This window comes from Neodiprion lecontei, chromosome 5, assembly GCF_021901455.1.
Source record: "Neodiprion lecontei isolate iyNeoLeco1 chromosome 5, iyNeoLeco1.1, whole genome shotgun sequence".
Classification (NCBI taxonomy): domain Eukaryota; kingdom Metazoa; phylum Arthropoda; class Insecta; order Hymenoptera; family Diprionidae; genus Neodiprion; species Neodiprion lecontei.
The window spans coordinates 32,808,212-32,820,827 of NC_060264.1; the positions used below are offsets into that span (position 1 = coordinate 32,808,212).

Genomic DNA, 12,616 nt, shown 5'->3' on the forward strand with positions numbered 1-12,616 from the left:
AACCGTTACGTACTTACATTGCCACGGTAGAGACTAAATTTGTAAATATTTTTCTTAAATTCATAGAGAAATTATGTTTTGAGTATGCTGTTCACTTTAAAACGTTCCCTTTTCGTTTCTTGCTGATTATTTCGCACGTCAGAAGTTATTTCCAATCGCTGTAAGGACATATACACCTACTTATATCGCACGATTGCCCATCCGATTCTCAAATATGTATCAACAAATCAAAGTGCATGTATTTCAAACGCCCAAAAGGGTTTAACGGCTCCATTCTGTACACAATTCTAAACAAAAACACTCCAATCCATTTTCATTTGACGCAGAAATAAAGAAATGGCACGGATTCTACGAAATTGCCATAGTAAGTTCGTAGAATTTATTCCATGATGAAAAATTTGTTTAATGAGTTGCATTTCACTTCCGGTTTATCGCGACCTTTAGTGCTTAAGAAACTGTAATCGGAATTTCTACTGATTTTCACCAAATTATTACAAACAATATAAGACATTTTTTATTCAAACAAAATTATCCATATCATGAAACGACGTTAAACCATATTCACTGTACAAATTGTAGACATATTTACATTTTCCATTAACTTTGATACTTTTCAGGTGAGCGTTAATATTTCTGGATTTTTATTTCGTTGTTCAAATATCATTTTGATGAGAAAAATACGACTTCAGACGATAAATCAGTATAGGAATTGCACGAGTATTATATAAATACGGAAACCACATCAACCTTATTTTCTTAGCAGCAATTCACCTCTGGCCTTAATTGTAAGCTAGAAGTTACATATTCATTTTATAGAAGAATCTTCAAATTGAAATGAATTTCGTTGCAATACTTTTGCTTTATTGATCTGTTCGGACCAGAACTGGAACGGTTTGGTGTAATAAGTTTGATACGATCGAAATCATTTTGTACGCCTCGACATATTCTTCGCTGTTTGGTTCTAAGGTGTCCCGTATCGAGGGAACTACTTCGCTGTTTAACAAATTCACCAATGTTGCTTGATATTTGAGTTGTTGGATCCTTTGCATGAGCTCAAACAATACAAGCAGTTGATTTTTGTTCGCATATCGTATATAACAAACCCGAGACATTTCTGTAAACAGTGAAAAAAATAATATGACATGTAATGTGAGAGGTATTTTATTGTATATGACAAATTACCTTTGAAATTTGGGATACATGCTTCATTCCAAACAGCATTTAATCTCCAGGTCCTGTTTCTCTCTATTAAACTCTTAGTGCAACGATTTTGCATCATGTTGCAGACTTTCCTTTTTAAGGGGCTGAAGTTGCGTATTTCGAGCAATTTACAAGTGGTATCCAAATTTGTGTAACGGATTTTAATCTGGCTCAGTTCTATAAAATCCATGCTCTTGTTGCACGACTCTTTCAGCATAGGTAAAAAATCCTTACACAAATTATCCAGCTTTCTTCTGGTTGATAATTTTTCCCTATCATGATTCTGAAGTATATGCATTGAGTAAAATTGGGTAATAAACGTATGCTGAGAGATTAATGAAATGAGACTCCCTTACCATCGTATGGAATTCTGTGAGAAATCTGTGCTCAGCTTTCTCGCCTCGTTTGTCGTTTGCCATTTTACTCGTCGATTGCCTGTTGAAATAGCCGTGATAAACTTTCAAAAGTTTGACGAGGTCCGAGGGTACTCCAAATCTGTCCAAACCCTCCGTTACATCCATGCTTGTGTAAATCTTTTCCTCGACATACTTTGGAGCGTTTTTATCGTGCACAGGGCAGTTCGCAGCTTCTGAATTTTCGTTCGGCCCTGACAGGCGGGTATCAGAATCAACGGACAGTTTGCTGATCAATTTTTCAAGCTCAGCAGCCGAGGCAGGGCCAGAAATTGATGAGTCTAAAGATTTTTCAGTTGCCAAACTGAGGGAGCTGTGAATCTGAGTACATAAAATTGAAGATTAATTCTGAGTAGACGGCAAGACTCAGATGATATTTTCGATTGAAAATTTCAAGCAATTCAAATTATTGAACGTACTAATTCTTTACCAATTTTTCCGACGAGCTGCTACTTCGTTTCATCACAGCCTGCGATCTTGTATTTGTAGCTTCTATATTTTTTATACGTGATTTATTAGCGGCAATGAAATTCTTCTTTCCCTTTGACGTTCGATCCGCTTTCGAGGCAGCAGCTAGTAAATTATATGGAGATGTCGATATTAGCTTCTTATCAATTTGTTTAGATTCAGATATTCTGGTTCGATTCCTCCCAAGTTGACATGTTTCAGTGAAAGATTTTTTATCCCCTTTGCTAACTTTTGTCCTCATGTCTTTCTCATTCAACGCTTTCGGAACTTCAAACTGATTTTTAACAGGTATTTTTTTCTTAGGACAGTAAGTGTCATTTGACTTTACTTCTTCTGGCTCTCTTTGTCTTATTCCAATATCGCACTGCTCAGTTACTGCTCGCTTGTTCGTATCGCTGGAAAGCTTACAGCCATTCTCTTTTCCTCCCTTAGAATCGGACAACCTCGTTTTGCTAGCCGTCACCCTTGAGCCGGAAGCATATATTTGACTCACGCTAGGCTTGCGAGCTAGTTTTTTCTCCGCCAGAACGTTAATCGCAAGCTTTTCTCTAAGTTGACGAGCTTGCGCCACCGCCCTGTCTATACCGGTAGCTATTTCGTTGACATGATCCTCCAACGATGGGATCTGAATTAAATCGTGGCAACAACAAAAAATAGGAAAATGAATATTAGCTTTCTCGGTCTTCTTCTGCTGTTTCAGTTCGTTTCTTTTTGTCAGTGAAAGAGAACGCTTATACATTCTTACCCCAAGGCACTTGCACGATTCTTGGTCGATTTGTCGCTTCTCAATTGTCTCCAGATTCCATGGGGCGAGGACGAATTTCACTTCTTCGCATTGCGACCTTAGAATATTCTTGACATCGTCCGTCGAACGAAGCGAGTGGAGGACGAATTCAGTTAAGCTTGACAAATCCAAGACTTTCTTATTCATATTCTATGGAAACAAAGAGAAATATAAATTGAAATAGATATACAAAACAAATGTGATAAAAATTGTTTCTTTCAAGTTATTCTGTTTTTATTTTTCATCTATAAACATGATTGACAACACTACCAGATTCTAACCTCAAATTGTTAGACTTACTTCACGTGTGTAATTGCTTTGTTTACTGCATGGACATTTCGATCGAGCGTTGACTCAGTTGATTGAAGAATATATCTTTAGTCAACGGATCGAGTAACCATCGGTCGTTGACTGAAGAACACATCTGTTGATTCCGAACACTGTTGAAATTTGGCGCCATTTTACTGGGGTGTAAGTGCCCAACACGTTTTGTTTGTTTTTCTTGAATACCGTGTGGGAGCAAATAATGAGAACGAAAAATTTCAAAATATTTAAAGGTCGCAAACCAACTTCACATAGGTCTCTAACTTCTAGATATAATATTTTTGGCTTAGTCGGTTACTAGACATTCTATAATTTCGATAAAGTAAACTGACATACCGACAATAGTGATTCTACCTTAACTATTTTATTGACTGGAAAAACGGTAGAATCTAAGACTACTCGTAGGCTGTACAGCGTGTGTTTTTGAAGTTAAGACAAGTAGCTGAATCGAGTACCAATGTGACAGCATATGGTTATCCTACCGCATAATTCACGTCGGTAAAGAAGAACCATCGCGTTTTCTTAATCATATTTCCGTTCGAACGTACGAAAATGTATGAAAATACTAGGTGATGCTAAGCCACTGAAATTAAGCTACGCGGTGGATAAGCAATGATCTAGTTGGATTTACGTGATTAGCACAATTAGTATCAATAGCGTAGGAGGTACGTGCATTCAACGAATCAAGCACCACAATATAGCCCGTGTGTAAATATACGCTAAAAGGAGCAGCAGCAGCAGCAGGAGCGAATGAATGTTGGCCTGTGTTGAAAAGTGTGCGTGGGGGTGGTTGGTCGGTCGCCGATAGACGAAATAATCCCAAGTGATTTACGCGATAGTTATAATCAACAGTAATACCGTGAAAAAAATTACCGTCCATACGACGCGACTTGAAGAGATAAAACGAATCCCTATATTCGTCGATTGTAAAATCTTCGACAAAGCTGGAGAGACAATCCAACCGAACCCCCTCGGAAGAGCGGGTAACCCGTGCATCGTAACGAGTAAGAGAAACAGGAACCGGTAAACCACTAAAAACGGGCCGTGCAGCCGAAGGAGACACGCGCAACTCAACACCGAGATACGAGCAACGGTGATAATAGACTTGAGTAATCGTGGCCCGTCGCCGTTGGAGTTGTGTAAAATCCATGTAAAATCACGACCGGCGAGTGGTGTTGAGACAGATATATGAGCGAACGTGTGAGTGAGTGCGAGTGAGCCTTGGACTCTTGGTGGGAAAGGGAAAACAGAAGCAGCAGCAGCAACAGCGGTATTATAAGGAGCCGCGCAAAAACGCACGCGGTTTTAGGTAGTAGTTGGTAAAAATGGCGAAGGTATTTCGCACGGTGACAGTATCGACTTTGTCAAACAATGGACAGTCGACGCTGAAATACGACAAGCCGGTCACTCTTAACATCAATTACGACCCCCAGGGACTGAGCGTCGAATTGATACCAGGTAATGCCCCCTTAATGCTCTTAAACCCGATCAATAATATCGTTGAAATAACGTTACCCCCGCTCGCCGAACCTAACCTACATCTTTGTCGATGCCCGACGCCCGTCTTCTTCCCCTTAGCACGAGTTTGGAAATACCGTAATTCGCATCACGTGCTTTTATCCGATACGTACCCAGATCACCGCTGAGCTTTCTCGAACAATTTTCAATGTGAGAAACAGAAGACGTGTTGAAAAAAAAAACAATGGACAAAAAGATGTACAATTTGTTCGATTTCTAATAGATTTACGGCTTGCTGCAGTTTTTTTTTTTTTTTTGTTTTTTTTTTCTAATATTTTCTCTTCAATTTACATTTTGTCAGGCGAAGCAACAGATTGCAGATATTGTTTAAACGATTCCCTATTTTATTCCAATATCAAGATCGAGCCAAATATTTATCTACCTCAATGATAATGAAGCTTGAAATATCATTCGTGAGAGAGCGAAAGATAGAGAGAGCGAGATGAGAGAGATGACTTAACAGGATCAAAGCTTTTCTTGCACGAAGTGCAATCGTGACTTGTGTTTTTTCGATTGATACGTTCGTCATTCTGAGATTTGACGATATAAAATTCTGGAGGAAATTCACGCGCACACAAGTCGTGAGAATTGTGAATTTTCCAAAAGTTTAAGTAGCTGTTACGTTGTAACCGGTAATTGGTGAAATTTATAAATCACATCAATATTACTGCTTCGTCAAACTATGTCCCATTCGTTTTCAATTAGCTGTTCTGAAATTATGAAAAGAAGAAACAGTTTTATGTAAGAGAAGTTTGAAAATCCTGAGAAACGAATATGTAAATGCAGATAGGTACGTGAACTTGCGAATTATAGAAGGGAATTTTTTTTCAATACATTGTTCTCTGCGATCTCTGAAAGGATAAGTGCACTTTGATTATGATAACGAACAGAATATCCCTGACTCATTGTTTGGGCGTATATTAGTTTATTGAAAGAAATTTTCCAACAGATGAACAAGGGAGCAGAGAAAAAATCACACTGCTAGAATTCCCAGTAACACATAGCACAGAATGTTCGAGAGTAGCTTCGCTAGGATACGTTTTCACGTTGGATACGGAGAGCCTTTTGCTCACATTTGCAAACGAAACAGGTAAACGGATATCATATTTGTTTGATCGTTTAATTACGAGGTTTGATTTCCTCGCCTCAACATCTGCCGGTAATAAAGGTTTGTCAAATTTCATTACTTATGACGAATGATTACAGATATTCGCAACTTTCACTCGAACATATTAAAGTTGAAAAATGGAAAAGGGGTTTCGGCATTCAACGAGAGAACAGAGGAGTCTTCAGCGATGCAGTATTTCCAATTTTACGGCTACCTTTCCCAGCAGCAAAACATGATGCAGGACTACATAAGGACAAGCACATACCAGCGGGCTATTCTGGGCAATATATCAGACTTCAAGGACAAGGTTGTTCTGGACGTTGGCGCCGGCTCCGGGATCCTTTCATTCTTTGCTGTTCAAGCTGGAGCAAAAAAAGTTTACGCAGTAGAGGCCAGCAACATGGCCAACCACGCCGAACTTCTCGTTGCCGCGAATAATCTGTCGGATAGAATAATTGTAATTGCTGGTAAAATTGAAGAAATCGATTTACCTGAACACGTTGACTGCGTGGTCAGCGAACCAATGGGATACATGCTGTACAACGAAAGAATGCTCGAGACTTATCTTCACGCAAAGAAGTGGCTCGCCCCAGGTGAGAATGTTGAAAAATGCTACTGTAACTCCGCTTAATGGAACGATATTAGTCTTTGTTTTTTATTTACATTCGTTTATCTTTGTTTTCAAAGGCTGAATATAGTCTCATTCACCTTTGCTCAGCTGACTAAACCATTTTCAGGCGGTCGTATGTTTCCATCTCGAGGGGATCTCCACGTTGCCCCGTTCTCCGACGAAAATCTGTACATGGAGCAATTTAACAAGGCGAATTTTTGGTACCAGACATGCTTTCACGGCGTTGATTTGTCTGCGATGAGAAACAACGCCATCAAAGAGTACTTCAGACAGCCGATAGTCGATACGTTTGATATACGCATATGTATGGCAAAATCCGTCAGACATGTTGTAGATTTTCAGACAGCACATGAGACTGATTTACATAAAATAGGTAACCGAACAAAAATGATCTCATCATCGCTACCCGAGTTTACAGAAGAAAATCATGAATTTAATTTGGTGTAACTGGAAATGTTTTTGCGTTTACAGAAATAGACGTTGATTTTCACATACTAGAAAGTGGCACTTGTCACGGGTTGGCGTTTTGGTTTGACGTAGCATTTATTGGTTGTACTCAACAAGTTTGGCTAAGCACAGCACCTACGGAGCCGCTGACTCACTGGTATCAGGTTCGGTGCCTTTTAGAAAATCCCCTATTTTGCAAGAGCGGTCAACTTTTATCTGGCAAAGTTATACTGATCGCAAACAAAAGGTAAAGAGTTCTATTAACGTTACTCCTATTATATTTTGCTTGCCTGATCCATGGGTAGTAAAGATTTAACTGTTTATACCTTTCAGACAATCTTACGATGTTACGATAGAACTGAAATTGGAAGGAACCAACATGGAAACTAGCAGCAATACTTTAGACTTGAAGAACCCGTACTTTAGGTATACGGGAGCAGCTGCTCAGCCACCACCGGGTTTGAACAACACTTCGCCGAGCGAGGCTTACTGGACAAATCTTGATGCTCAAGGGGCGCGACAGGCCGTTAACATGGTCAACGGAATGTCTGTTAACGGTCTTGGCGAGGTATCGATGGATACAAACTCGGCGGTGAATCAGAATAACTTGTTAGCGATAGGTAAGAGCTGGTTCAGATAATCGTAGTTTGTGTTGTCGAAAATTATAAAAGAGATTAGCCAGCCCTTTGTCTGTTTGAAGTAAAGCCCGTCTTCTTTTTCATCCCGTATTTGCTGTCTCATCTTGTTGTTTTCCTTACTCCAATATGGTTATTCTCTACGCATGAGGTTCCTTACCCTGAGGGATGATTTCTGAATGCTGTGTAATTATCGAACGATTTACGTTCAATCCTCTGTCAATAATTTTCCTTTCCCAAGTACCGTTCGAAGCTTGTCGATTTATGTATCCTGGTGTAACTTGTAGAGTATCATGTATACTTTTCTTATGTTTTTTTTTCTTTGTTTCAAACTTATCTGTAAGTAAACACAGGAAAATGCGAATTTATAAATAAATAATGATCTTTTACACAATACCTTGTTGTTAAACGTATCCTCGAATAATATTCAACTTGCTGAGTAACGTTTTGCTCCGAGTTTATTTATTGCAATATTTGCAGTTGTTTATGTTTCCTAATTCTATTTTTTTTTTTTTTTTTCTTGGCTACTATAAAAGAAATCGCATCCTCTTCTCTCGATAATGAAACCTTACCATGAGCAAATCGAAGATTCAACACGCTGAAGTATTTCTCATAAATCTGTAAAGTTGAACGATACGATTAGGTTTATTCTTTACTACTTTTGTCGTCTTGTTTTTTTCTTTTTACAAGAAACAACAGCTTGAAATAATACGCACAATATTAGCGTCAGAGAAAGATATATGTTGGAGATAAACTGCAATAGCGATATGGAAGAAAACACTATTGGAATTACGTAAAAATTAACGGCCTACGTTTTTCTCTGTGGCAGGAGGTCAGCCTAACATACATCCTGGATCAATATCGAGTACAGGTCGAGGAAGAGTAGGCGGAACGGCAACCAGCACGCAGGCAGCACAGCTTATAGGTGGTGGAATTACACCAAACATGTTTACGTCGCCGGCCACAGTTAGTATAACAAACCTTGTTGCTTTCAACCAGCTAGCTACTCTTTATCCACAGTAATGTGTGTGGTAGATGTGAAAATCGATTTGGAAAAACGGGAAAAAGAGACAAAAAAAAAAAAAAATAAAAAAAAAAATAAATGAAAAAACGAAAGTAATATCTTCTTCAAAGAATTCGGCAAAGTCATTCTTACAGGTCAGATAATGAAAATTCGCAAAAGCAATGTAACAAGTTTTGTTAGTCTTTCTCTAGGCTCAGATATCCTTTACCTCAGGTTTGGCGTATTCGAAGGGAAGTGAAGTAAAATGGTATATCAAACAATGATGTTTTCTTTCTGAAATTTCTTGAAATACCAAGTGCTCGTATCATGTAATATTTCTCAATTCTGTTTCAGTTTCGTAATTCGTACGTATGTACTTAAAAAAAAAAAAAAAAAAAACAGAAAACAAACAGAAAAAAAAACACCCAAGATTTTCTATCGCATCAACCGATTCTTGTGGAATAATTTCAAAAGAGACAATCATTCGTTTTTCAACTCCACCTTCTATCGCCTCAAATCGTTTCGCGACCCTTACCGATTGCAAGGAGAGGTGATAGGAGCCGAAGGTGAAAAAAGAAATCTTTCAAAATTATCAACTTCATGTATAAAACGGTGCCATGTTCCCTTGGATATCGTTATAGCTAGCTGGTTTAACGCAGACCCCCGTAAAACCGTGTAAACAGAATACTAAAGTATCGGCCTGCCTGCGTGTCTTTCGCGCTACAGCTTGGTGTTACTTTCCAGCAATCGCTGGTCCTCGGCAACACGTCTCACTACCCAGTCAACCCAAGTCTGATGATTGGGGACTACGTTACACCTGGTAACGGAATGTCGCCACAACCATACCGACAATGATCTATAGCGAAGCCTCCACGATCGACCTTTTGCCGTAAAGTTAAACACCTGTATAGCTATAATAACAGTCAGAGAAACGGATGCGGAAGTGGTAACGGGAACGGGACAAAGAACGGCGCCACCGCCAATTCCCAGAAGCAGAGTCGCCGGCTCGTCTTCAGTTCGCCGACCAGCAAGCCACGTCTATCTTCCGCATTAAGGATCGTGAGGGCTTTCAATTTGTCTGCTCAAAATTCGGACGTCGCGTGCCTCGACGGAGGAAATCACGGGATGCCCGTCGACAAGGATTTCGATTTCGAGATAGGACTGGGCTTGGGATTAGCCAGGAACAGATCGCTGATCGAAGCACGCTGGAGAAGATTGCGAGCCATATTTTCGTAGCTAAGGTTTTTACGTTTTAATATAGCCTGTCGTTATCCCAATGGCGATAAGATTCCCGGAACCGTTAATACGGACGGACGACTTGATATCCATAACTACCTACTTAACAATTATCGTGTCCAACGAAATAGATGAAACGTAAATTGGGCAGGAATGATAACCTCCGACCTTTCTCTCCTTGCGATTTAAGAGAGAGAGGGACATCAATGCGCTCGCTTGCCAAACTACCGAGGAGATAACGATATTTTTTAATGACTGTATGATACACGCAAACAGTATGTCCATGCATTTCTACGTGTTACGCATTAGTATTGTACATAGGGTAAAGAGGCCGATAAAAAATCAGCCCCTTTTACAACGCGTTCACAATACGACACTTACTACCTACTAGATGTTCTACTTACCTCATGATCTGACATTAATCGATATACAAATAATATCGAATTATTCAAGATTTTTCAACTCGCTGTAAACCAATTTGTTTTTGTCTCTCTCTCTTTTACCGCCGTATGTTTTTAAGTAAAATCCTGTAAATCAAGTTTGAACTGCCACAAAATGTGGGTACAGCAATAACTGATTAAACGTTGTCGTCATCGTCGTTGTTGGTGTTTGTCGTAGTTTGAATAGTTTTTTTTTTTTCTTTCGTTTTTAAGTTCTCGTCTTTGTCTTCGAACATTAAAAATAAGGTGAAATAAAAATAGGCAATTTAAAGGTAAAAATATCAAATCGTCGTTACAATTTGATCGAATGCACGTTTAGTACAATAACAATGATATTAGTGCGAGAAAGTATCTATATTTTTCAGAATAAAAACGAGACCGTTTCTTTGCAGATCATTGGGAAAAATAGAATGATACGTCGTTTCAATATGCCTGTTATTTATTCACTGGTCATCATCACTTTAGTATTGAAGGGTCAACAAACTAACGTTGTCTGTTTGAAATGTAATGTCTCTCTAGTTTTAATTCAAATTCTTCTTCACCTGCGCTTAACCGAATTTTATATAATTTACTTAGTTCAGTAATCATTTAAAAATCAAACTTCCAGTTGAAACATCCGTCAAGTTCAAGAGTGAAAGTTTCAAGCACGAGTGTACTTAGTTTTCAATTTTCCGCCCGTTCTTTTCTTTCTACCCTCTTTTAGATATCGATATTTCAATTCTCGCATTACGTTTCGAGACCCTTGTAATCAATCTTTATAGATAAATTTACATAATTTTAGAATTTAAGGTAATTGTAAACAATAATACACATAATGAAAAGTCGGAGTAAAGATTAAAAGAGGAACGAAGCAAAGACAAGCAAAACATTTTTATTTTAAATCACGCTTCAGTCAGTATTGCGAATGTTAAATAAGCGAGCGTTGATCACTTTTTCATGGTTTATGTATGATAATACGATACTAGCTATTATATCTCTTTGTAGTACGTAAAATCTTAATAATTATCAGAGAGAAAGAAGAATCGGCGCCCAGTGGTTTAAATAATATAGTTGAATGTGTTGACTGTAATTTTAAGCACTAAAGTAATCTAAATAACTCTAATTGTATTCTGAAGATTAATTATTAATATTAACGGAATCATCGCATTTAGAGAATAATTGCCCTATTCTATAAGGTGTAGAACGCTAAACTCTGCGATTATGCATATATATACATATATATATACATATATATATATATATTTATATATATATATTCTACGCTCTACAGTATGAATTATTATATACACTAGCGGTCATAAACGCCCATTACATTAATGCGGTTATTATTATTATTATTATTACTATTATTATTCTTTTCATATTCTTCCTCCCGATACAAATGCATAATATTATCATGCATGATGTAAAAGAAAGAATCCTAATTCAGTTTCTATTTCTGTACACATGCATCATATGCAACATCTTTCTCAATATTTCTTTTATTCGTTTAGTCCTCTTTTTATACTGGAATGTAGGTACTGCATATACATGGGTAGTCAGAGTCGATCTCAACACATAAAACACAGCTGCCGTTGTGGCGTCAAAAGTGAGGAAATTTCGTCTTTCATCTGTTTCGAAATTGATTTTAAACTCGGTGACTGTCAATCAAGCTCTAAAGATCTTTAAAAGTTTCGAACGATGTTGTTTCTTGAATATAGTGTGGCATTTGAAAATAAAACTGTTCTTCGAAACATCTTCTCGGACTTAGGACTTGGAAACGCTCCACTCGCTGAGCCGTTGTAGTTTTGTGTTCTGGAAGTTTCATCTGCTAGCTTTGTTGTTGCCATTACTCGTAGGCTTAGTCCACCTCGCCACTTTAGCCCACTATATCTATTGTTTCACGTTTCTGTTTGACAAGATTGAGACATTCGTTACTTCTCCGTTATTGGCAGAGTCAGAAATCACCGATTTCGTGGATTTTTGAACAGCAACTCGTCGTGATTCGGAGAGAAAGCCTTTCTCGATTTGATACCACGACGCCATGTTTCTGTGCACGTATACGCGTGAGATCGTTTTCGGTATCGCCTTAAGATAACTAATATTGTAATAGATAATTAGTTCATGTGTGAGTCTTAATTTTAGGTTTTTATACAAACGATTATTATTATATTTTTACCTCGCTGGTTTATTTATTTGTTTTTCGACTATATATACCTACTTACTTCCCCTAAACAAACATACATACATATAAACGTTTTCTTTTGCTCAATACACCTCCTCAGGCTGAAGGAATTGACTAGCGAGAGCTGAAAGTACCTACTTGAATTTGGTGCTGCTTAACGCTATCGATCAATCATTTATTATCAACATAATAATTATAATATTATTGTCATTAAATGCTTTGAAAAAAAACCTACGGCGTTATTT

The 12,616-nt window shown here is 38.0% G+C and overlaps 2 protein-coding genes across 6 annotated transcripts; one reads left to right on the top strand and one right to left on the bottom strand.

Moving 5' to 3' along the window:
- Positions 1–455: 455 nt before the first annotated feature.
- Positions 456–4,129, bottom strand: LOC107219513. Of its 2 annotated transcripts, XM_046740023.1 has the most exons (7): positions 4,063–4,129; positions 3,166–3,305; positions 2,827–3,015; positions 2,044–2,706; positions 1,557–1,934; positions 1,183–1,483; positions 456–1,114 (listed from the first exon to the last, which is right to left on the bottom strand). In XM_046740023.1, the coding sequence occupies exons 3-7, from the start codon at positions 3,010–3,012 to the stop codon at positions 861–863; spliced, it is 1,782 nt and encodes a 593-aa protein (XP_046595979.1). In that variant the 5' UTR covers positions 3,013–3,015; positions 3,166–3,305; positions 4,063–4,129; the 3' UTR covers positions 456–860. The 2 variants fall into 2 exon arrangements, with proteins under 2 accessions (XP_046595979.1, XP_046595978.1); XM_046740022.1 differs by lacking the exon at positions 4,063–4,129 and having other exon boundaries at positions 3,166–3,428.
- An 18-nt stretch (positions 4,130–4,147) lies between these two features.
- Positions 4,148–12,377, top strand: LOC107219521 (histone-arginine methyltransferase CARMER). 4 transcript variants are annotated; one of them, XM_015657766.2, is made up of 8 exons: positions 4,148–4,647; positions 5,657–5,797; positions 5,914–6,408; positions 6,553–6,819; positions 6,918–7,140; positions 7,227–7,513; positions 8,358–8,494; positions 9,258–12,377. In XM_015657766.2, the coding sequence occupies exons 1-8, from the start codon at positions 4,515–4,517 to the stop codon at positions 9,384–9,386; spliced, it is 1,812 nt and encodes a 603-aa protein (XP_015513252.1). In that variant the 5' UTR covers positions 4,148–4,514; the 3' UTR covers positions 9,387–12,377. The 4 variants fall into 4 exon arrangements, with proteins under 4 accessions (XP_015513252.1, XP_046595976.1, XP_046595977.1 ...); XM_046740020.1 differs by having other exon boundaries at positions 4,149–4,647; positions 8,358–8,453; XM_046740021.1 differs by having other exon boundaries at positions 4,151–4,647; positions 8,358–8,453; positions 9,276–12,377.
- Positions 12,378–12,616: the final 239 nt, after the last annotated feature.